This window comes from Mus caroli, unplaced genomic scaffold (assembly GCF_978045245.1).
Source record: "Mus caroli unplaced genomic scaffold, Mus_caroli_1 scaffold_12, whole genome shotgun sequence".
Classification (NCBI taxonomy): Eukaryota; Metazoa; Chordata; class Mammalia; order Rodentia; family Muridae; genus Mus; species Mus caroli.
Window position 1 is genome coordinate 116,986,254 of NW_028227267.1, and position 24,813 is coordinate 117,011,066.

At 42.8% G+C, this 24,813-nt stretch overlaps 1 protein-coding gene across 1 annotated transcript in view; it reads left to right on the forward strand.

Moving 5' to 3' along the window:
- Hs6st3 (heparan sulfate 6-O-sulfotransferase 3) overlaps window positions 1-23,031 on the forward strand; it is a 731,388-nt gene extending 708,357 nt beyond the window's left edge. Inside the window, exon 2 of the mRNA XM_021182252.3 lies at window positions 15,610-23,031. Coding sequence (XP_021037911.1) covers window positions 15,610-16,318 — 709 coding nt within the window. The 3' untranslated portion in view covers window positions 16,319-23,031. The remainder of the gene's footprint in view (window positions 1-15,609) is intronic.
- Window positions 23,032-24,813: the final 1,782 nt, after the last annotated feature.

Consider the following 24,813-nt stretch of genomic DNA (forward strand, 5'->3'; position numbering starts at 1 on the left):
CTCATGTGCACAGTGCTTCAGATGCAGTTTTAACCTTTGGTGAAATTTGCAGTGTTGGGATTTTTTATGCTAGAGCAGACACAGGAAATCACAGGTGCAGCTAATTTTGGTTTTAACTTACAAACCCTGTGGGCCCCTTGAGTTTCTATATGAAATTCTCCCCTTAGCTTGAATATAAAGTGTCAGAAGTCTATAGCTTGTCTCTGTAATGTACATTAATAGGTAATATTGATTTGAGGAAATTAATTACTAAAACACCAGTTCTCAGGACTCATCTCGTGTTTGGGAAGATTCTAGAGCCCTCTTGTGGCTGTAATCTACCAAAACAGAAAATGAGCACTTAGCTTCTAACTGGTTTGCTAATGATGGCTACTTTGATGGTTTTGATTTATTTTTTTTAATCCGGTTGAACATCGCATGATACACATCATCTCCATAGAGGTTGCAGGGATAGTTGCAGGTGTCAGGTGTCAATGTTAAAAGAATTGGTGGTGCTGGAAAGATGGTTAAATCACTAAGTGTCTGCAGAGCACACATGGGTATCTGAGTGATCTGTGATACTGGTGCTGGGGAAAACAGTGGCAGGGAGAGAGACAGGCAGATCCCTGGAGTGCCTTTGCTGGCTTCTCTAGACAAATTGGTTTAAGCTAAGCTTTAGCCTCGGATGCTATGGAGAGGAAGTGGGGAATATTCCTAGTGCTGGCCTGTGGCCTACCCACAGCGACACACAGACATACACACAGACACACAAAGATACACAACAGACAGACAGACACACACACACAAACACACACACACACACGGACTGATGAATTTTTCCCCTTGATAATCACATAAAGAAATTATCACGAATCAGAATAACGTTAGGGACACTGCAAATGGCCAGGGGTTATAGGATATTATTCTGTTCAAGAAGATACCCCTCCTGATTTTAATCCATTTATTTATTGATCACACAAACGTACAAGTCACCTCTTTCAGTCACAAGCTACATTTATCTTTAAAAAGATTATTTTCTCAGATCGTCGTATCATAGAGAACACAAGACAGGTGAATGTTCTCCTTTTAGTTTGTTAAAATCTTGAAGAAACAAATGTTGAAAGGTGTCACCTCTCTAATGCATCAGACATGACTGAAGAGAAATATTTGCAATTTAATGTCACTTTGCTTGGCACTTGGGGTAAGGAAAGGAACACCGAAGGCAAAGGAACCAGGATGAACTGCTCACACACACACACACACACACACACACACACACACACACACACTGCATATATTGCTTTAGATTTCTGTCACTGCTTTATTAATTAGACAAAATTACAGCAGTGCTCCAGAGCCCACTGCAGCTGAAAGGATCCCATTGAGTGTCCATGTGGCACGCTGGGCTTCTGGAAGGAACTCATGCTAATTATCGTGAGTAAGTGGATTTTGGAGAGAACCTGATTAGAGCTCCACATTACTTCCAGCATAATTTGGTTTCTCCTAGATTAGTTTGTGGAATGACACTGGCATTTAGTCACAAATGAATTACTCCCCCTGCCTATGCTTCCTAGCACAGAGACAAATATCAGATGGTCTCTGAGGATTAAAGGAAAATGCGGAAATGAGAGAACCCCATGAGGCTCTGGGGCTCAAGAGGACGTACAAAAGCTAAAGATTTTGTCTACCACACTTGCCTTCTGTGCACAGGTCGATTAGCATAAACAGCAAGTCCTGCTGCCTGGAAGAACATGCTGAAGGAGACTGTGGCACAAGGTGGTGCTGGCCAGGAGGAGAGCTGAGCAGAAGTCACTTCCTTCTTTGGGAACTGAAGCAGTTTTCAAGCTTTGCCACTGCCTTCCTTTGTCTAATTTTAGAAGGAGCGTTTTCAATGTGCAAGCATGGTGAAAAATCTCCACTGCATACAACTAGGGTTTTTATCAGAAGGATTAAGGACCCATCTTGAATAAAGCTGCCGATGGTTAAAACAGTCTTCCTAAGAACAACCAGGACACTGTCTTCAGTGTATTTAAAGTATTTAGATTCATGAGCTTATAATGATATAAACATTTTTAAAGTCAACAATAACAACAGAAAGCGCCATTTGGAAAAGATAGGACAATAACCTGCTATTTGGAAACCAAGAAACAAAATGAATCAAACATCTATCTTTACTATGTGAACTACACCTCCAAGTAACAACTGAGTTGATAAGGGAAAGTTCATCTTTTCTATTACAATGCACCAAGGAGGAAATAACAGGATTGCAATGTCTCATCATCATCATCACCATCATCATCCATGACTTCCTCACCGTGGATAGCTGTTTGCATCCAGAGAAGAAAGACCACTGGACATTCCACACATGTGCAGCTCAAAATCCATAGCACTGTCTCTTTAAGAATGCAAGGCTATCCCTTCAGAGTGCTTTGTCCACAGTCTGTGAAGATTCCAAAAGGAGCATCCATATTCTTGGCCATCTTTGTTCATTTCCCTGAGTCCTTCTTTTCTCTCTTAATTTTAAAGAGAAAATTGTGTGTGTGTGTGCGTGTGTGTGCATGTGTGTGTGCATGTGTGTGTGTGTGTGTGTGCATAATGCTAATCTTGAGTTTTTCTTTTGGGGCAAAGTAAAGGAAATGGGGTAGTCACAAATGACCCCAGGTGTCCTTGAGCTCGGACTTCATCTGACATGTCTGCCCCATGTCCATTACTCCCCCAATGACCCAGTAGAGCAGTTGTTGTGAATTGCATGATCACAAATATGTTCAAATGGACAGAGTAAGGCAGCATAGATGACAGAGGGAAAAGGAGGTTCTGTCACTACTACTCCTTCCTTGGTTTTCAATTTTAGGAAAATCCTTTCATCTCTTCTGATCAGCTTCATCTTGTGTCTGTTTGGGCTACAAGTGTGTCCTTGACTCTCTCTCACATCCTCACATCCTGAGGACAAAATGAAAGAGTGGATGAGCAAAGTGTTTTGAAAACTGAAAGTATTATGCAAATAAAAAAGCACTCTAGACTTAAGAATCATTATCATAAGTTGTTCAATATTTACAATTCCCCTGTGTTTAAGCAGCTTACATTGCTCTGATATTCATGGAGGAAGGGAGGACCTTAAGTGTAAAATCTGCATAGGTTGATCTTTTAGGTATTTAGGTATCCCTGGGCCTTTTGTGATTCTCTGTTTAGTTGATCATACAAAGGATTTATTTATAGTTTAGCTAGCCCAGGAAATAAGATGGAGGAGCAGGGGTTCCTCTTTCTACAACCACTTTCCCAGATCCCATTGGAAAGCAGGTGGATCTGAACGGGAGCCCAGCCCAGATCTTTCTCTGTTTTCTTCTCACTGCATCTCAACGGAATTTTCCAACATTCACAAAAGGATGCGCCCATACCTTGTCCAAATGAGGGGAATTTCACGTATCCTTTGAATTTCCTCTTCCCCAATGAAGGACTTGCAATAGCCAAGCTAAGAATCCAGCCAGCAGTGTAAAATACTGTTCTGAAACTTTGCAGCATTTTGAGGTGTGGTGGGAGGGGAGGGGAGGAGAGAAGGGGAGACTTCACATTAAATCCAAAAGAAAACCATACCATTGTGGGGTATTTGAGGTCTCCCAGATTCTCTTGCACAGACATTTCTAAGCCTTGCTGTTGTATTATCACTGAAGCTTTGACCTCTGGATTCCTTGGTAAAATTAGAAGCTGACATTTTTACAGCGATTTTCTGCATTCCTCAATGTCCTTTTTCTCCAGTGTAAGTCTGTGGGACAATGGTGTGTGGGCGTGGGGTGTGCCGAGCTGGAGAAATCAGTCCACTGAATTCTGCAGAGCTCTAGGAAGCTGGAGGACTCCCTGGAGCCATGTGACACTGAAGCCCTTCACCTCTCCTGAGCTTTGTCCACCTGGTCCTTGCACTGTGCTGCCTGGCTCGGGTCTTCTGTGACCTAGCCACGGGCAAACAGACATCTCTCCTGAGATGCTTCTAGAGCTCTGAGTTCAACAAAACCTGGGCCACTACGCTATTTAGTCACAAAATGCATCTCCTCAGCAGCCTTTGACAAGATGAGGGAAGAGCATGTCAAAACCAGCCCACTTTCTGGAATCGCAAACACTGTCTGAAAGTCTGGGAAGCCCAAGAAGTGTTTGAGTGGCTAAACTGGTCCATAGTTGAACACAGCAGCCATTCAAGAAATGCTACCCAATATTGCTCCTAGTAAGGATTTCCATTTTCCATGAACTTTACACATTTCCAGTCAGCTTCCCACCTAGTAATTGTCTGGGGAATGTCCTCCAGAGTGCTTGCTTTGAAGGGTAAGAAGGGGGAAGGATCTGGCGTGGGTGGCTCTGTAATTTTGCTTAGCATGCTACAGTGGTCACCAAGCCCTGGTGCAGAATACGTAAGAACAAAACAGAATATATAAGGCAAAAATCTAGACAGAGATGATCTCTCTCTCTCTCTCTCTCTCTCTCTCTCTCTCTCTCTCTCTCTCTCTCTCTCTCTCTCGCTTCTTTAAAAAACCCTGTGATGTTTTAGGGGAAAAATCGGCATCAAAGCTGTCAAATGTGAATCTAAATATTGGAACACGTGCCTGGCTCTTAAATACCCTGATTCACTTCTTTTCCTTTCCAAATTGGCCAGCGCTAAAAAAAAAATCACAAATAGACACCTCATCGCTCGCACCACGTGTAATTCTCACATTCCCTAAAAGCAGCGCCTGAGAAATTAGCTAAGAAGCGCGCTCGGCTGAACACTTCAGGCCTGATAACACAATCGGAGTGTACTATCTGCTGTTCAGCTTTGCCCGGCTGGGATTAGAGCTGCTAGAGAGACTGAATGGGGCCTTATCTCACTCCAGGGTGGCTCCAAGGCTCCAGGTGGATACCCGCATGCATAAACCACAGCTCTGCAGAATGCCTTGAGAAGTCCTCGTGCCCAAATCCCAGAGACGCAGGGCAAAGCAGGGCGCCTCTGAACCAAGCAATCACGGAAGACTCTGAATAATGCATGAGAGCAGGACCCTCCTCCGCACATCTGAAACTGTACTGAGAGGATCTGTGCTTGGCAAGATAGCAAAAACAAGCCCCTGGAACATGCATTCCCTGAAATTTATGCTTGCGGCAGCCGCTTGGGGTACAGTGAAAGCAAATGTGACAAGCACCAGAAAATCATGGCATTTTAGTGAGTCTGAGGCTCATAGGTTCACGTCAATATAAGAAACTGACGTGACAGGACTTAAAAATCCACCGTACTGATAAATGCATCCCCTGACTCAAGGGAGGGAGGAGTTAGCGGCGACTGAAATGACCTACGGTTCTGGGGCCTCCTATTTCCTACTTTTGTTTGGTTAGTTTAGCATCCGTGGCTTCCCATAATTAAAGTTAGCAAGCTGCATCTCCAGTGGCTCACTCTCTGAAGGCCCACATGGAGCGGGTGGGGGATTGGAGTCTCGGTGATCCAGATGCCAGCTTCAATATTGCAGCAACCCCGGAGAGTGGGACCAGAGCCCACGTGTCGAGTCTCTTAATTTGATATCCCAGCTGCTCATTATGTGAAGAATAAATCTTTTTTGGAGGAAAATGTTGCCATACCCGCATGTCACGAAGCCCCACCTGACTGTCCTGGAATGTCCCTGGAAGGTTCATCTTCACAGTTGGGCACTGTCCAGAGGGAGTGGCCAAAGCCTGGTGTCAGCTCCCTTCGGCTTCAGGTGGTCATGCACACCGGAACTCAAGAATATCAGCCGTGAGGATGACCCCTCTCGTCCTGCCCTGAAGTCACGTACACTGGTGGTACCTTCATCCAGGTATTTTGACGGTGTAACAGGAGTATTACAATGTAGCCGGGCGGTGGTGATGCACGCCTTTAATTCCAGCACTTGGGAGGCAGGGGGAGGAGGATTTCTGGATTCAAGGCCAACCTGGTCTACAGAGTGAGTTCCAGGACAGCCAGGGCTACACAGACAAACCCTGTCTGGAAAAACAAAACAAAACAAAACAAAACGGAAAAAAACGGGGGTGGGGGGGAGTATTGCAATGTAATATCCTTGGCTGGGAAATTTTACTCCTGTAATTCATTGTTAGCATCATGTTATTTATGGCTTGGGAGTCTCGTCACATTATTGATAATAATAATCGTACTGCTTAGTTATGCAAAGTGGAGAGACCATCCCCATGTATTAGACATGCATAATTCAAATGCTATGGTTTTATGGAAGAACATTGTACTCTATAGAAGAATAATGAATAAAACACAACTCATCTAGAATGAAGTTGAAAAGAGGTTAAATGAGATCAGATTCTTAAAAAGTGAGAGGGGGAGAGAGAGAGAGAGAGGGAAGGGGAGAGGAAGAGAGGATGGGAGAGTGAGTAAGAATATACGGGCAGACTGGTTTACATGAAGTAAGTAATTGCAGATTGTTTTAAATATCTCCATACTTCCTGTCTCACAAGTTCCATGTTGTTTGTATATAACAATTATCTCTTGAGCTTCTTACTGGGGAAAACAATTAAAAAAAAAACTGATAACCTGAGCCACACATCTGAATCCCACAGCACTGTGCTTTAAAGACAGGGTTGGCACACTCTTATATCCCTTAACTTGCTTTCAAGGCTTCCATAAAGGACCCTTTCATCACCTAGTCAAAGGACAGACTGAGTGTCAAGCACTCGCTGATGAACATATCCCTGGAAGTACTGCGAAGATCATGCTACACAGAGACCATGAAGAATAGACATCCCACCATACCATATGACAGACACTAAAGAGAGCAGAGAAATTGATCCCGTTCTGAGTATGGTGAACAACTCCAGCACATAGAAGGGCAGAGAGGGCTAAGGGCCTCTTTTAGAAGACATGTGTCAACTTATATTGAGAATGGACACTTCACCCATGCCTGTCCCACAGTGAAGAACAAGAATCCCCTTAGTAGCCCCCCCTCCCCCAAGTCTGTCCCTTACAAAAGCTCCGGGTGTTCAGGTGACACTGACTTTGAACAAACTTGATTACATAGAAAACACTCATATCAAAGTCTGTAGGGCAAGACAAGGAAGGAGAAATTTCTTATTTCCCACGTATCTTACACAGTCGAGGAATCAATAAAATAGTGGCTGATAAATTTTGTATATTTATTCCTTCCATAGACATTGGCCAATGGAGCATCCATGATTTGTTTGGTCATGTGACTTAAGTTCTGCAGAAAGACAGGTAGAGCCAGGTTCTCTCTTTCAGGTTATAATGAAGCCTATGAGATTAGAAGGCATTCACTGGCTGCTACAAGTACAGGTAGTGTACAGGAGGGCTCAAGCTTAGCTGGGGAGACAAGGATGAAAGCCCACAACAAAGACACCTGAGCAGGGGAGTTCCCACTTACATGGCTTTTATTGAAGTATGATACTATGACAATAATTTTGTTGTTTGGTTTTATATGGTTTAAGCTAGATATGGGAGGAGTGTAATCATTAAAATTTGGGAGCCTGGTGTTTTGTAAATTTTTTCCCTTGCTTTCTTACTGAATTGTCAAGTCGTTGTCTTAGACAAGAATGAATGTTGTTTCAGTCACCCCAGACAAAGCAATTCAAGTATCTTAAACTCCTTATTACAACCACGTGCCATCTTAACTGTGCTTCCATCACAACATTGAATGAGAAATATTAAATAGAAGCTACGAGAAAAGAGGTGTTGCTAGTGGCTACCAAAGGCAGAGGAAACCCATCCACCAAGTCAGGTTTTTGAATTTGTCCTGAACCCATCACCATACCCTCAGGAGTTTTTCTCTGCTGGTCTCTTCCTGAAGCTTCAGAATGTCTCTCTGTGCCTCTAGCTACTTTAACCAATCTCTAATACTATTGCTAAACACATCTTCCTAAGACAGTGCTTTTATGATTTAACAGTTAGAAGTGTGATTCAGAGCCTGGAACATTTTGTTTTCAACACCATGCGTGAGCTTGTAGTCTCTACTATATATATTTTGTATATACTATATGCAAAGCAAACATTTATTAATCTACAACATGATCCCCATGGCCTGGACAAGCTACTTTAGTGATTCTTCAAGGAAGAGAACATTCTTAAATATTTTGGTCCACTCCTTACACCAATAACTTGTCAATTAATATAATTTTCTAACCCAGCAAACCTAAGTCATCAACACTTAAGGGCATTTTAAAACCATCTTCTCCACACTTTTCAGAAATGTTCCTTGCACACAGCAAACTGTTAATATGCATGTATCAATAAAACCATTGACTATTTGAAAAAAGGAACAATTTATACAATAAACTTGTATGTGAAATGCTTTCTTAAAGCAGTTGGAGGAAAACCATTATCTTAATAATAATTAAAATAAACCAAATTGTTACTAATTAGCCCTTGTATTAGAAATCGTCAACATGTTGCCCCTTGTCTGTGTTGACTGTCCTTCTCTGTCTCAACCAACAAAATCAAAGCCACACCATTCTACTCTCTGTGCACAATTTTGTCTTTAAAAAGAATGAAAGCCTGTTTTATGTGAGAGGGGAAAGGCAGAGTTATTAAAGGTATCGCTGGCCTTAGTTACCCAAACGAATGCACTCCATCCAATCCTCAATGTCTTTGGTCCAGCAATGTCCAGCAATCAATTATTGAGCATCTCCTATGAGCTGGTCACTGCCTTTAGCTGCTGTGAGATCTAAGGTACAATGGGTGCTTTTCAGAAAGGCAGTTGAAGTCTTAGAGATATATAAGGCTTATTTTCTCATGAAATTTATGAAGTGCAAAGAAACAATATAGGCAGTAAGGTCAAGGGAAAGGGGTATGAGCCATGACTTAGGGCAGCAGAGGTGAGCACAGGAAAGAGTCTTCGATGTGAAAGAAGAGAGCAATTCCCATGTGTTGTATTTAGAATACTTTAATATTTGAGAACACTGAAAAATGTGTGTTCTGTTGCCTTGGAACCTCAATAAACCATGCTATACCATATGCTTGTGATCAAGTAAAATAATTACTGAACTGACAACAGCATCCATTTCCCGATTTTTCTGTACACACATGAATTTGTCGTTATTGTCCTGGGGCTACACGTCTGGCAATTCTAAAGAGTTCACTCTAAGCTTTCTTAAGTGAATTCACCCAAGTTTTGATGAAGTAGATGGCAAGTAATAGCTCTGTGGAAAGGATGCTCCCAACAAGACAGAGTTACATTTCTTAAGAACTGTTCTGGTTCAAGGACATTGGCAGATCTGCCCCTTAATTGGTATTTAGAACGTCTTTCGCTTTATCATAATAAGTGGGAACAATATCTTTAATCCCAGAGATTTCCCAGTACCTAGCCACAGTGCTTATGTGAGAGAGGGAAGGTTCAAATAATGTTTGGTGGGTTATATATGAATGTCTGGTTAGGTGAAATAAGGAAAGTGGATTACTTATTAGCAAATAAGGAGAGAAGGAGGGGAGAGGAGAGGGAAGGAGAGGGAGAGGGAGGGGAGAGAGGGGGAGGGTTGAGATGTTGGAGGAGAATATTCAGTCTATTCAGTCTAGGTGTAGGCGATGGAGTTAAAGGAGCAGAAATCACCAAGAGGCCTTTGTGTTATGGCCACCACAGACCTAGGCTTGTCCTTGTTATTTATCATTTCAAAACACCTGTTATATTCTACTCCACTACTAAACAAGTAGGCTTAAAAACTAAAGTTTCACATCTCAAAAAAGTGAATACTTTTATTGGCACCTGAATTGACAATTATGGGAGCAGAAGAAAACGAGTTTCCAGTGTTCAGATACAGAGATGCCCTAGATTTCTATCAGTAAACCAAAGTGCCTGAGACAAAAATCTTTAAAAGGAGTAAGGAAGGTTGATTCTGGCTCCATTTCAGAGGTCTCAGCCGTTGTTGGTTACACTGCTCATTTTCAGCCTGTGGGAAGGTGGAATGTGGTGGTGAGAGCATGGGTAGATCACTGTTACTCAAATACAATGGGTAGGAAGTAACAGAGAAACAGGAAGCGACCCAACTTCCCACACACTCATCCCAGGACACAGCCATCCCAGGACACAGCCATCCCAGGACACAGCCATCCCAGGACACACCCATCTCAGGACACACCCATCCCAGGACAAAACCATCCCAGGACACACCCATCCCAGGACACACCCATCCCAGGACACACCCATCCCAGGACACACCCATCCCAGGACACACCCATCTCAGGACACACCCATCCCAGGACACAGCCATCCCAGGACACACCCATCTCAGGACACACCCATCCCAGGACACACCCATCTCAGGACACACCCATCCCAGGACACAGCCATCCCAGGACACACCCATCTCAGGACACACCCATCTCAGGACACACCCATCTCAGGACACACCCATCTCAGGACACACCCATCTCAGGACACACCCATCCCAGGACACAGCCATCCCAGGACACACCCATCTCAGGACACACCCATCCCAGGACACAGCCATCCCAGGACACACCCATCTCAGGACACACCCATCCCAGGACAAAATCATCTAAGGACACACCCATCCCAGGACACAGCCATACCAGGACACAGCCATACCAGGATACACCCATCCCAGGACAAAACTATCTAAGGACACACCCATCCCAGGACACATTGCCAGGAGTTAGCTTTTTTGCTATGAACAAGTTCTACCATCTTGCAGAGACACTGTGGTGAGAACTGGGCTGTGGACACATGGGAGTTGGGGGAAGGAAAGCATTCCAGATCAAAACTACAGCAGGAAGGGACAACTGCTATGGAACTTTGTTCTGTTAAAGTCAGACAGGTGTGCAGCCCAGATACAGACATCATTTCACTACAATTTACTAAATTTTGAATGTGACAAAGAAACAAACCATAAAAAAGAAAACTTACAGATGATAAAAAATAATTTCAATTTGCTTTTTATCTTCATTAGTTGGATGTCCTTCAATTCTATAATTTTACTTTTACAGTTTTTCTGATTTGTGTTTTGGCTGCAGTCTTAGTCAGGGTTTCTATTCCTGCACCAACATCATGACCAAGAAGCAAGTTGAGGAGGAAAGGGTTTATTCAGCTCACACTTCCACATTGCTGTTCATCACCAAAGGAAGTCAGACTGGAACTCAAGCAGGGCAGGAAGCAAGAGATGTTGCAGAGGCCATGGAGGGATGTTACTTACCAGCTTGCTTCACTTGGCTTAGTCAGCTTGCTCTCTTATAGAACCCAGGACTCACAGCCCAAGGATTGGTACCACCCACAATGGGCTCGCCCACCCTTGATCACTAAATGCCTTACAGCTGGATCTCATGGAGGCATTTTCTCAAGGGAGGCTCCTTTCTCTGTGATAATTCCAGCTTGTGTCAAGTTGACACACAAAACCAACCAATACAGCTGAATTACAGAACAAAAGTGATGAAATATACATGTGAAAATTTTGACTAAACGACTTATCAAAATCTGTTAGCCTCTGGCGTCCAAAGTTGCCAGCTAAGACAACTTGGAACACATCAGAGAAAGTGTTCTAGTTTCTTATATTGTACCTTACAATTTAATTTTTATTATTATAAATATAATCACATACTTCCCCCTTCCCTTTTCTCCTCAAGCTCCCCATATAGTGACCTTGTTCCTTTTCAAATTCATGGCTCCTTTTCTTTAGTGTGTGTGTGTGTGTGTGTGTGTGTAGAATACAATCACCTCAGTCCATATAGCATCACTTATCTTTGTGTTTTCAGAGCTGACTATTTAATATTGGATGATCAATTGTCATGTTCTTTCCTAGGAAAGCTCTCAGCATTCCTTAGAGCTTGTGAGCATTCCGCATTCAAGTTAACTTGTCTGTTGCTGTCTTCCTCATTCAGGTCATGTTTGGGCATCCATGTTGGTGAAACCCCATGAATGTAGCTTTTCTAACACCCGTAGAACAGGCACAGTCTGTCAACAAATTTCCTGTTCCTCTGATTCTTGTCATCTTTCTGCCTCCTTTTCCAAGTGGTCCCTGAGGCATAGGTACAGGAGTTGTGTTGTAAATTTATGTCTCAGTGTCAGGTTAAATTTATTTACAAGTTGACTCCTTTGTCTAGGAAACCTCAAAATTGCCTGAGACTTCGTTTAAACATCACTAGGCATTATTAAATGCAATATAAAGTTAAAACATTTAGTTTGAATATAAGATCATTTTTAAATTTCCTTTAAGATCATGTGTCCACTCAATGCCTAATAAAGCAAAGTTACTAAGAATTCTATGCCTAGTATTCTCAAGTGAGATCAAAACATTTCCTTCATAGTTCCGCAGATTAACTCGGGTCTGGATATCACTAACTTTGGAATTCTGTCTTCCGTACCACATCACCAACTCTGTTATTTTTAAATATTGTCTAATAAAAGATTTGAAACAGATAACAGAACTTGAATCTTATTGTCATTGGATCTTGCTGTTGTTGAAGTACTTTTGTTTGTCTTCTGGCTGGCTTAAATAACAGGAAAGCTAATAATAGTCCATTTGTGCTCTACTGTGGCTCAATTGAACACCTCTAAACTCTCTTGCTCTGGTGTGTTTGGCAAACATAACCCCTGAGTTACATCCTTGTCATTACCATATTCATAACAGTTACTATAAATTATTTGCAGAATAAAGATCACCCTGCTGTGGGAGTGAAAGGTCAAGCATTCCCATATTAGGCACAAAGTGAGGTCATCTCACCCCAGCTTCAGGGGAGGAAACCCACTCTGGACTGAACCTGGTCAACAATGGCTCCCCAGGAGCCCTGACACCCAGCTGGAGTCAACGAAACCTACTCTGGGCTGAACTTGAAAAGCCATGGATGCATGGAAGTCATGTCATGCATTTCTTGATTCCTTCCCAACACTTTAGGACACATTCTTCCACCGGGGCACCGTCTGAACATCATGTGAAATAAAAAAGTTATGAAAAACGGTGACAGGCAATGCCGGGTGAAGGCTGGAGAGCCGGTGGAAGATTCAAGAAATTCTCCTTCTGGAGTTAAAGGTTCTCCTTCTGAGTGTCAGTTAAGATTCTGACGTTTCTTTAGCACATTCTGAACCGTTTGATTTACCTACTGCTAAGGATCTGAATTGAAAAAAAGAAGACAAAGGTATAGTTTAAAAGAAAATATCAATTATTTCTAAAAATCAGAATAAAAATAACTTGCCTCCAAACTATTTGTTTTTGTTGTTATAGCTGAGTATGTAGAGAGTTTCTATCTCGTTAACCTCGGCTAAGTAGAGCAAGCTCTAAGTTAAGTTGAATGTTGCTTCCAGAAGCTTTCTTTCCTGTTGTGCTATGATGACAAAGGAAGAATTCTCATGGATTAAGGCAGATCTGGTTAAATCCAAGTTCTGTAACTCGCTACCAGTGTCACCTTTGACAATCTCTTCTCTTCTCAAATAATTTAACACTAAATAAATACTAAAAGAACTAGTGTATACTCAAATCTGTCCCTATCTATCTATCTATCTATCTATCTATCTATCTATCTATCCTGTGTGTATTCATGTCAAAATGGCTGCTTACTTTATTTTCAAGCTTCTTCAAAGAGCACACACTAAGACAGATCAAGCTCATGTGAGTCTTCTCTGGTGCCAAGCAAGGGGTACACATTGTACCATTCTCCTTCCCTTTAGGGATAGTCCCTTTCTGACCACTTGAAAGCATGCAAGGCATTTTACAGTGTTAGCCTATGAAAAAAGAGATAGCATCCAGTCATTTAAGTATTTTTATTTAAATAAAAACATTTATCATTGCCACGTAAGACAACACTGAAAAAAATTTGCCCCAATCTTGAAAGATACTTTGCCTAAGTGGTACAGGAGAGCATGGTATCTCGGTTAATTGGACACCAGCCTCCCATACTTTATCCTTTCTTCAGACCCTCACCAAGCACCTCTGGGCTTTTTGCTTAAAACAAAAAATACTAGTTTCTTATTTTCTATGAGTTTGGTTTGCTGTGAGGTTTCTTTCCATAATCTTCTTTGTTGACACTGAGCTCTTATAAACATAAAATGTGGCTTAGTTTTTGTCTTCTCTCTTCAAAATCTCACAAGCAGTGATAATATTCCCCTACTAAAGGCAATTTGTTTGGAGTTTGTGACAGTACATCCAACCGGGTCCTAGAGTTTTCCCTGATGTGAAAGTGTCCACCTGCAGCCACAGTGGAGAAGAATGCTGCAACAACACAGAGAGGCAGAGATGTGTCCCAACCTCTCCTAATTTTTTTTCAGTTTTACAAACATACAGCCTTTATTTGAAATAGGGCTGGACCTTGCCATTTCTGTCTAAATAAATAATATCTGTAGCTGCTTGATTGCAGTGATTGGCAAGTTATACATGATGCAGAGGTAGTAAGATGTTATTCAACAGATTATCTACTCTCTAAATATCTACCAGCTATTTTCACCTGTCATTTATTTATATATCATCTATATCTATGTAACTATAATCTATTCATCACCAATTTATCTATTATATATCCATCATATCTAGTTTCCTGCCATGTAACTATCATCTTCCAATAACCTGTCACATCTATGTATCCATTATGCATTTATCACCTGCCTTGTATCTATCACATCTATCTATCTATCTATCTATCTATCTATCTATCTATCTATCTATCTATCTACCTATCTATCTATCTATCTATCTATCTATCACCTATCTATCATGTATCTATCTCTATGTATCTATATATGTATGTACGTATATATGTATGTATTGATCTTTCTATGCATCATCTGTGTGTGTATGTGTGTGTGTGTATCCATGTCAAAATGTCTGTTTACTTTGTTCCAAGCTTCTTCAGAGAACATACACTAAGACAGATGAAGCTCCTGTGACTGTGTCTTCTCCTCTGAGTTCCAAGCAGGTGGCAGAAACACTACACAATTCTCCTTCCCTTCAGGGCATAGCAGGCCACTTTCTGTCCACTTGGAAGCATGCAAAGCATTGTACTGGGGCTGTCTGAGGTTCTTCCCAGAGCATCATGGAAACCAAACCTGTGTCTCCAGAGCAACTCTGAGTTAATCTGATTGGCCCTCTATTCCTAGAGCATGCCTGTAGCAGTGAGGCAGGACTGGGCTGGGACTGACTTAGAATCAAACTATCTCCTGTGGAAAGGCAATGGGTAAATTAGGGTTTCAGAAATGGAGCTCAGAGGGCTTGTGTGTACCCTGTTTTTCTGCAGAGTCTCTTCTGTGGCTTCTGTGACAAACAGACCTCCATTTTCTTCTGAATCACTTCAAGTGACAAGGGTATGATGGGCACTTAACCTCTCCCCTTCAAGGCTTATAATCCGAGTATCAATGTCACGAGAAAATATGAAGAAGGATTAGGTTTTGGTCTTGCAATTTTGGTTCTATGACCTTGTATGTTTCCCATACGCACAATACATACAATACAAAAGTTTGGTATAAGGCTCAAATAAAACAGATAATGGGTAGGGTAGAACCTTTCCAGGTCAGATGGGTGATTTGTGTTTACTACTGAAGACATCAGTATTTATCCAGACTAAGTGCTCAGGAAATGAAGCAGTGAATGGAGGATTCACTCAGCTCCCACGCACCCCTATCCACATTCAATGGGGGTAAAAACGTCTCCATAAACTGTTGTCAGCCGCTGACCTTCTCCTCTAATCTCTTCCAGGAATTTCTACTACATCACGATGTTGCGGGACCCAGTGTCACGTTACCTGAGCGAATGGAAGCATGTCCAGAGAGGGGCCACATGGAAAACCTCTCTCCATATGTGCGACGGAAGGAGCCCCACCCCAGATGAGCTGCCTACCTGCTATCCTGGGGATGACTGGTCTGGGGTCAGCTTGCGGGAGTTCATGGATTGTAGCTACAACCTGGCCAACAACCGCCAAGTGCGCATGCTGGCCGACCTCAGCCTGGTGGGCTGCTACAACTTGACTTTCATGAATGAGAGCGAGCGGAACACCATCCTGCTGCAGAGCGCTAAGAACAATCTGAAGAACATGGCCTTCTTTGGGCTCACTGAATTCCAGAGGAAGACACAGTTTCTCTTTGAGAGGACATTCAACCTGAAGTTCATCTCTCCTTTCACACAGTTCAACATCACACGGGCATCCAACGTGGACATCAATGATGGAGCCCGTCAGCACATCGAGGAGTTGAATTTCCTGGACATGCAGCTTTATGAGTATGCAAAGGATCTCTTCCAGCAACGCTACCATCACACCAAACAGCTAGAGCACCAGAGGGACCGCCAAAAGAGGCGTGAGGAGCGGAGGCTGCAGCGAGAGCACAGAGCACACCGGTGGTCCAAAGAGGATAGGGCCATGGAGGGGACTGTCACTGAGGACTACAACAGCCAAGTGGTCAGATGGTGACCCTCTGCCTGCTCCTTTTTATGATGGGGGATAAGCAGGCCCCTCCTCCTTCTCTTGGATTACGTGGAAGAAGTTGGGCCATGATGAGAACCTCTGGCTTTATGTGACTTCATTTGGACACATGCTTCCCCTCTATCTTCATTTTCAATCCAGCTGGGAATTTTTGTCCTGTTCTCCTTCTTTTCTAGACATTTTCTGATCACTGATATTAAGTGGGGGTGGAAATATATCCAAAAGACCACTGTAGAGGGGGTCAGGAAAGAGGTTTCCAAGAGGCGAAAGTCTGTAGTGTCTTTGCCACTCCCAGTGGGTCAGTTTGGGAACCTGGAACCCACAGAAGCGCACAGGAGAACCAAATCCATAGTTTGGATGCTCTGCTGATTGCAGTGCGTTTCGCCCAATTGAACTTTAGTCTATTTAAAGAAAGAGAGATCTTTTTGTCCTTGGATGAGCCTCTCACCCAGTTTTGAATTTGGGAACCATTAACATGAGGTTTGAATCATGCATAACATGGTTCGTCTCTACAGTTGTTTTTAAACAAAAATTCCTGTAACATTGAACATAGCTAGAGACTGCTAGGCTACAACCTCCAAGATTAAAGCCCTAAGCCGCATGTCCACTCTACCTTTTAAGGAACAAGGAGTGCACACTAGGCAGAGCTGGTTGTGGATCTGAGAAATGAACACTGGCAGGACATCTTGGGGAGTACACTCATTTAGTGATGACCAACGGGATTGCACTTTATTACCGTTCACCTTCCAGATAAAGAATAAATAAAAAAATTCAAAGAGCAACAGCAAAGAAACCAGGAGGAAACACCTCAATTTTTAAACTAGCTTTAGGACCTTAGCTGTTGAGAGAATGGCAGACTTTTATCTTTGTGGAGCAGATACCTTCTCAGCCAGGTTCAGAATTCTGCTATCACAAAAAGATGTGTCAAAGAACTTGGCTTGAAGGACAGGAGCTAAAACACTGAGCACATGTAATACATTCCGGTCAGTAAATGAGTGGGGCCAGGAGATTCCGCAAAGCATCCATGAGACCATTATATCCAGGTTCAGAAGGATGCTGCGCTTAACATTGCGGTGTCTCTAAACCACTACCTTCCTACATGATTATTGCCTGTTCTATGGCTACAACCAGAGAACCAAGCTACTGTGCACAAAACTGAACCAAAACCGCACTGCACTGCCCTAGGATCCGTGAGCTTGCTCGTTCAATCCACAGCAGCAACCACTGCTCTGGAAAGGAGTAGGGAGGGGGGAATAGAAAGTCTTCCTCTCACATTCCAGAAGATCAGAGAGGGTAGAAGTCTTACAGCACATTGATAAGATCAATCCTTTTAAGCAGCCAAAGGCCAAAGGCTTGAGACCCCCTAAATCAGATCCGAAAGCCTATTTTATTGATGTCCTACATGTTTGATGTTTAAGCCAGCTTTACATAAGCCACTTCTCAGACTTAAGAATGCTTTCTCTGGGGCTGCAAAAGCCATCATGCCCCAGTGTTTATGGAGTGCCTGACGCAGCAGGCCAGCATCTCTTGTAGATTGCAGCAGAGGAGTGGCTTTGGTATCTCTTTCACTGTGATTGGCATCTACTGTGCAGCAGGAAATGACATCACTGCATGGCCTTCCAGGTCTTCATTATATAGCTGAGAAAATGAAGACCACAGATGGAATGAGGTTCCCATGGAGGTCACAAGACAGACCTGACTGTTGACACAGCACATGGTTCATATCTACATTCTGCTTCACATGTAGTGCAGATCACCCTGCCATTTATACCAGAAGCCAGATGTTATCAGTCTGAAGTACCTGTTCTTCCTGATCCACCAAGGTGGCCCAATGTAATGAGATCACACTTGCCGTGATCGGGAGCCCTTCTCCTCAGGGTGAGCCTCTCCTCCTCTCCATCGCACTAGTGAGCTGGAGAGATGGATGACTTCTCTGGTAATTTTTGAGCTACACACAGATGTAAATTTAAAGTGGACAATTAACCACGGCTACTTAGTTGGTAGAGATGAGACCTCTCAAAACATGCAGGTCTCTTTATGATGATTGGCTCTGGAGGAGCGGAGAGGGAAGCGGATAGCAGGCACGGATGAGAACTCATTCAGTGGTTAAGACCCAGTGGTCTGCCAGAAAGGGAAACCTAAAAACTTAACCTCTTCCATTAGTTGTGTGAGTGCTAAACATACACACACACACACACACACACACACACACACACACACACCTCTTCAGTATTTTTTCAAACAGAAAATCAAAACAGGTCAGAAAGCATCTGATTGATTCTTTTAAACTTACTGTGCATTTTGGCAAGGACTTCTGGGAGGTAGCCCCTACTACCTTCACACTATTCCTCTGGGACCTTGGGGATTATATCAAAAGGCTCACTGACACCTCACTGCTGAATGCACAGGGTATGGACTTCCCTCTGGGTGAGAGCAGAGAGCAAGACGGTGTGAGAAGGAGACGCCATCTCCATGTTATGCTCAGGCCAGTGCTAAGTGAACTGGGAAGACTAGCATGGCCTCTGCGCCCATACAGCTCCATTCAGGAGCATCACAGTCGTCATGTCCCCAGGGTCCTGCATTGATAGAAATGGAGAGGTGGGGATGTAAAGTGTTCCCTGGAGACCGAATGCCCAGCTCCATGATGGGTGCTGCTGTAGGAAGCAGTGACAGGCCCAGGAAGCTAAGGATGTGTGAGAAGTCTTATGTCCCAAAACACATTAGTTCTAACTGCATTAGATTCCTTAGAAGAGGAACAACAATCCCGAGGTTGCCCCCCACTTCCTGTGACTCCTCCAGTTCCCACCCAGGCATTTCCTCCCTCCCTTCTCCTGGCAGAAGCAGCATGAGAAAGTGGATTGGCGTGTATATGGTACGTGTGTGTGTGTGTGTGTGTGTGTTCACAGTTTAGGTAGGTGTAGGGGGTGTCTGTTTACATATTATGAGATTACGTATGTGTGTGTGAGTTTGTGTCTGTCTGTCTGTCTGCCTGTTTCTATTTTTATAGAGTGTGGTGTGTCTGACTCTGTGTGTATGTGTATGTATGTGTATCACACACATTTTATTCACATTTTGTTATGGACTAAGACAGACACATTTATTTTTGTCTCCTTCTAGTTTCCTTGATACTGGAGAAAATAACTGATAACCTTACCAAATTAATATTGACAACACTTAAAGAAAATTATGTTACTGAAAACATGAAGATATTTATTTTTAAAAAAAAATTTCAAGGTTCACTTTTACTTTGAATACTTGGGTTTACATCTAGATAAAATAGGTTATTGTTTTATTTTTGTGGAAATGTTCATCTTTAGGTCTAAATGAGAAAGAAATAACAAGTTCCTCCTGGAGACCCCCAGTTACATGTGGCAGATGCCATGCTTGGCAGGGGTCCTGGCTATGACACCAGAATTCTGGAGTATAAACTCTCTTCATGCTAATTATTAGCTGGGAGACCTTGGGAAAAAATTTTTGATGCCCTTTTTCTGCCTTTTCTTTTCTTTCCTTTTCTTTTTTTATTAGATATTTTCTTTATTTACATTTCAAATGTTATCCCCTTTCCTGGTTTCCCCTCTGAAAACCCCCTATCCTCTTCCCCCTCCCCCTACCAACCAACCCACCCACTCCCATTTCCTGGCATAGAACCTTCACAGAACCAAGGGCCTCTCCTCCTATTGATGACCAACTAGGCCATCCTCTGCTGCATATGCAGCTGGAGCCATGAGTCCCATCATGTGTGCTCTTTGGTTGGTGGTTTAGTCCCTGGGAGCTCTGGGGGTGCGTTTCTTTATCAAAACCGTATTCAAAACTTTGAAGTAAAAGTCTTCATTTAGTCAGACGATTAACACAATGTCTGAGCAGAGAGGGGACTAACCGTCTCCTATTGCTTCTTCATCCTAACACGGCATCCACCTCCTGGCCCACAGTGGCTGCTGTAGCTGCAGCCATCTTACCTTTACTTCAGATAGTGGAGTTGAAGCAGAGGGAATCGCAGATATTGCTTACAGTCCTGTCTCACTGGCTGAAATCTAAACATTAGCCACATCTAGCTGCCGAGAAAAACTAGAAAATGTATTTATTATTCACTGCCAGCTGTTGTGATAAGTGGGGAAAGGTCTATTGTTAAAGAAACAATGGAAAATTAATACTGATAAAATTTATTAGTCCATAAGTATAAAAGGAAATAAAAACCTAGTCCTTTTCAATGTCATATATTTTCTCATCAATTTGACATAGGAGGAGATTGAGATTTGCTGTGTCAGCATTTAATGCTGTTCAGCCATTTCTTGATTGGCCTGCCTATGTTGTGATAGACTGGCTGGCATTTTCATTCTCTTACACTTGATCATTTGGAGGGAGGATTCGGAGATGCTGAAAGGATTCCCAGTTCTCGTTCATTTACAGGAAAGTTGCTCAGAGCCCCTGGTCTTTCAGCCTTGGAGTTTTTCCCACTACTGTATGCTGCCTGGCATCAGCCCTGGGACTGGGAATTGCAAGAATATGAAATTAAGTCTTTATTGATTTCTGCCTCTCTTTTTTCCAACTCGTTGTAGAGCTACAGTGACCTAGAAAATGCCATGGACCAGTCCAGTGTACTCTTAGCTCTGCCCCCAGCGATGGGGCCTCTCACTAGAATGAAATGTTCAGATAGAGTGTAGTAGAGGGGAGTCCGAGAATGGCACATGAATTCAGGGGAGACACTCAAACACCTCTAGCTGGATACCAACCCTATTCCACCCCCAAACAATCCAATATGCAGACTGAGGGGATAAACATATAACTCCAATGGGGCACTCAGCCTTCCAGAAACTCAGAATCAGTAGCTGACCCCTAGGAAAGCTGATAGGGTGATCAATAGGAGCTCTGCTCATGAAATCCCACCACCTCTCTACTTCCCCGAGTCACTGATGTTTCATCAACAACACATTGTGACAGTTCTTATATATTTTATTTGTTCTTCACTGGGTTCCTCTGGCCATTGCTGGAGAGAGGAACTGCTTTAAGCTGTAATAAATAAACAACTTCACTCAGACTATCAGATTCCTTCCCAGACTTGACATCTGGCTGACGGATCGGAGACTAAGGACTACGGATCACATCGCAACTATAGAAGAAAGTAGGGCTGCAAGAGGCAGACCACCCAGAGATAGAAAGATGATGGTTAAAATTCATGCCGGGCAACAGTGTAATATAGGATCATGGGCAGGATGCAGCTTTCGGCCTCAGGATGAAGGGCAGCCCTGAAACACATGACTACATGCTTCTAGCCACTTAGGAAAGCACAAGGAGGGATGTCAGCCATGAGGCAGGATCAGAGGCTCAGGTAGGCTTGAGGGTCTGAAGACTGACTGGGGGAAGGGATTGGATTACATGGAGAGCTGTGTTGGAGGCTGGCAAGAATGCACTGATGTGAACATAGCCGCCATTCTAGGCTTTCCTTTTCCGTCATTGTTGTGCCTCTATCAGTCACTAGAACTTCACCTGAATGCCTCCAGGCTGAGTAACTGGGCTGGCTGTGGCTGTCAGCTCTGCCTACTTCATGACTTCTGGAGAGCATCCAGTGGTTCCTTCTTCAACACTTTTGGCTTCCCTTTTTATACTGTTCTGTTTCTAGTGGACACTAGCCAACATCAGCTCTGTTCTCGCCGTATTCACCAGGACACATCTGGACAAATTCTCTGAAACTGAATGAATGAGCACTCCTGGGCAAACAGGGGCATTCTGAATTTTGTAGCCTCTCAGAACATCCATGGACCCATCTTCCCAATCTACTGACAGAACTGACCTCCCCTGCGGAGGATCCTGAGGACTGGCCTGTTGTGAACACCAGCCAGGCTTGCAAGCCTCTGCACTTCTAGATGAAGACTGGGATAGCCTGGTAGAATGCTGAATCTGCAGACACAGACATGCAGGTGTTTACGGAGCCAGCCTTCTTCAATCTCCACCTGAAAGACTGCAACTGTCTATCTTCAGCACGCTGACAGGGACTCTCTAAGATCTATGCTCTGCCTCACTGTGGGAACTCATGACAGGCCAGAGATCAGGACTACAAATCCTGTGCTCTTGCTGGGAAAACAATGTCCTGACAAGCAGCTTTGTGTGACTTAGTCATGACTACACATCCTCCATCTCCTGTCATGATTTGTTTGAATCATGTGACCATGATTTTTCTCTCAGAAGTAGTTTCTGGATTTTGCTTGCATTCTCTTCTTCTTCTCATTCTGTTCTTCTTCTTCTTCTTCTTCTTCTTCTTCTTCTTCTTCTTCTTCTTCTTCTTCTTCTTCTTCTTCTTTTCTTCTCCTCCTCCTCCTCCTTTTCCTTCTCTTTCTCCTCCTTCTCCTCTTTTTCATCCTCTTCCTCTTCCACCTTCTCCTTCTCTTCCTCCTTCTCCTCCTCCTCCTTCATCTTTTTTAATGTATCAAATCAATGTTAGAAAAAAATTGAAATCTTTATCTGGTGCCCCATTTTAGGTGTAAGATAGTCATTCGATAGATGCAAATTATTTCTCCTAGGAGGTGTTTTTTCTTTTGTTTCTGTGCAATATGTATGAACTTGGTTATTAGGAGACTATATTGTGACATTATCAACCCTTATTGCTATTTAAAAATGATAGTTTGTAGAACCGAGGATTCCCATTGATGTGAAGCACAATTTAATGAATAAGTTAACATATTAAACTGTTGTGATGTCAAGAATAATTCTTTTCCATGGTGTTTTTATCAGACTTTGATACAAAATGAAAAAAAAAAGTTAAGTACTTGAAGAGATTTATGGAAATCCAATCCACAGGATCAGCTTAGTCAAACTCTGGAAAGTCATGTGATGGATATGAATGTGGTTATTGAATGTGAAACAGCAAAAGCCATAAAAGAAGAGGAATATGAGTATTGAAGCCATTTAGAGTCTGTGAGGTCAGGGACTTTTTCACAGGCTCTCAAACACATCAACTTCTAAAAATGTGCTTCTCTGCATCACCCCTCTGAGAACCTTAAAATTGTACATGAAATAAGGAATGCCACCTGCTGGGGGGAGTGGGGAGATAAAGGCTAGATGAAGCTTGTGCAGGGAACAAGGAGTGTATTGGAGGACCTGTGAATCCCACCAAAGACAAGGGAAGGAAAGTCAAGAGGAAGCCAGAGAAGAAGAAAAAAAGCAAACAAAAATGGCTGCTAATGCCATCCTCTCCACTCATTTAAACTGTGATGTGGTTGAGAGTCAAATAAATAAACAAAAAACATACAAACAAACAAATAGCTCCTATAATGTAACAAGGAGGGAAATTCCAGGGTAGAAAATTTTCCCTCATATACAAGTCCCTCAAGTAACACAATTTGTCATTTTCTTTTTCTTCCATGGAAGTTGAAACTGCAGTTTCCTGTATTGCTTATGAGTGAGATTTTTTTTGTTTGTTTTATCCATAAGAAAATGCCATTTGACCAAATTCCTCTCTAGTGGGAATCATACAAAAGGGGAACTTGACTTTCTAACAACTGTATCTCTTACAGAAAACAGTGAGAATTAAACACATGTAATCCCGTGCCCTCAGAACACAGAACCATACACTGACAGGCATACATGTGTGGCAGCACAGAGATGTACACACAGATACACGCATACACACACACACACACACACACACACACACATGAGAGAGACAGAGACAGACAGACAGACAGACAGAAAGAGGGGGGAGCTTTTACAGACTTCCAAGGAAAACCTAATCTAAGAGAAAAACCCAGAAACCCTAAGGTTCACTCTTCATTCATCTTAGCAGTGCACCCAGTCTCCCCACACACAGCCCTTATCCTGGAAGCTACGATCAGAGATTCCAAGTAGGTGAAGATTAGACATGCATCTCATTCTTATTGTAGATCTCAGTGATCTATTTTCACTTTTAATTTTCATGTTTGTAGACTGTATGTCCTAGGCTTTTGCTGAACTCTAAGCAATCTTCCTGCCTTGAGCCCCACACAAGTCCTCAGGTTTATGGGGACACATGACAAGACCCAACTCATTCTTTTTTCATGTAAATGAGGTATCTTACAGTTTCTCTTTGATGTTTCAAAATTGTCAAACCACCACTTGATCTTTGGGACTATTATTAGGTAAAATAAGAATTAGTTGAGCCCAGCACCAAGATGCAAGTGCAGTGGGCCTGACAATTATGATGCCTACTGTGATTTCAATCAGACTGAGCAAGAATACCAAGAACATTAGTGAGGCACATCTGTAGGTTCATCTGTGACAAGCTTCTAAAGAGGATGAACAAGGTCAAGATCCACCCGAAATGTAAAGGTCAATATCTCCTGGGCTTAGGGCTCAGCTGGACAAAAAGTGAGAAAGGAAAAGATGTCTGAGAACCTACTAAGCATGATTTCTTTACTCCTTAATCGACCCAGCGGTGCACAAACTGGTTACACTCCTGCTGCGACAGGTAAGAGCCACTCCGGAGGTCATGCCTTTCCTGCCACGATGGACTG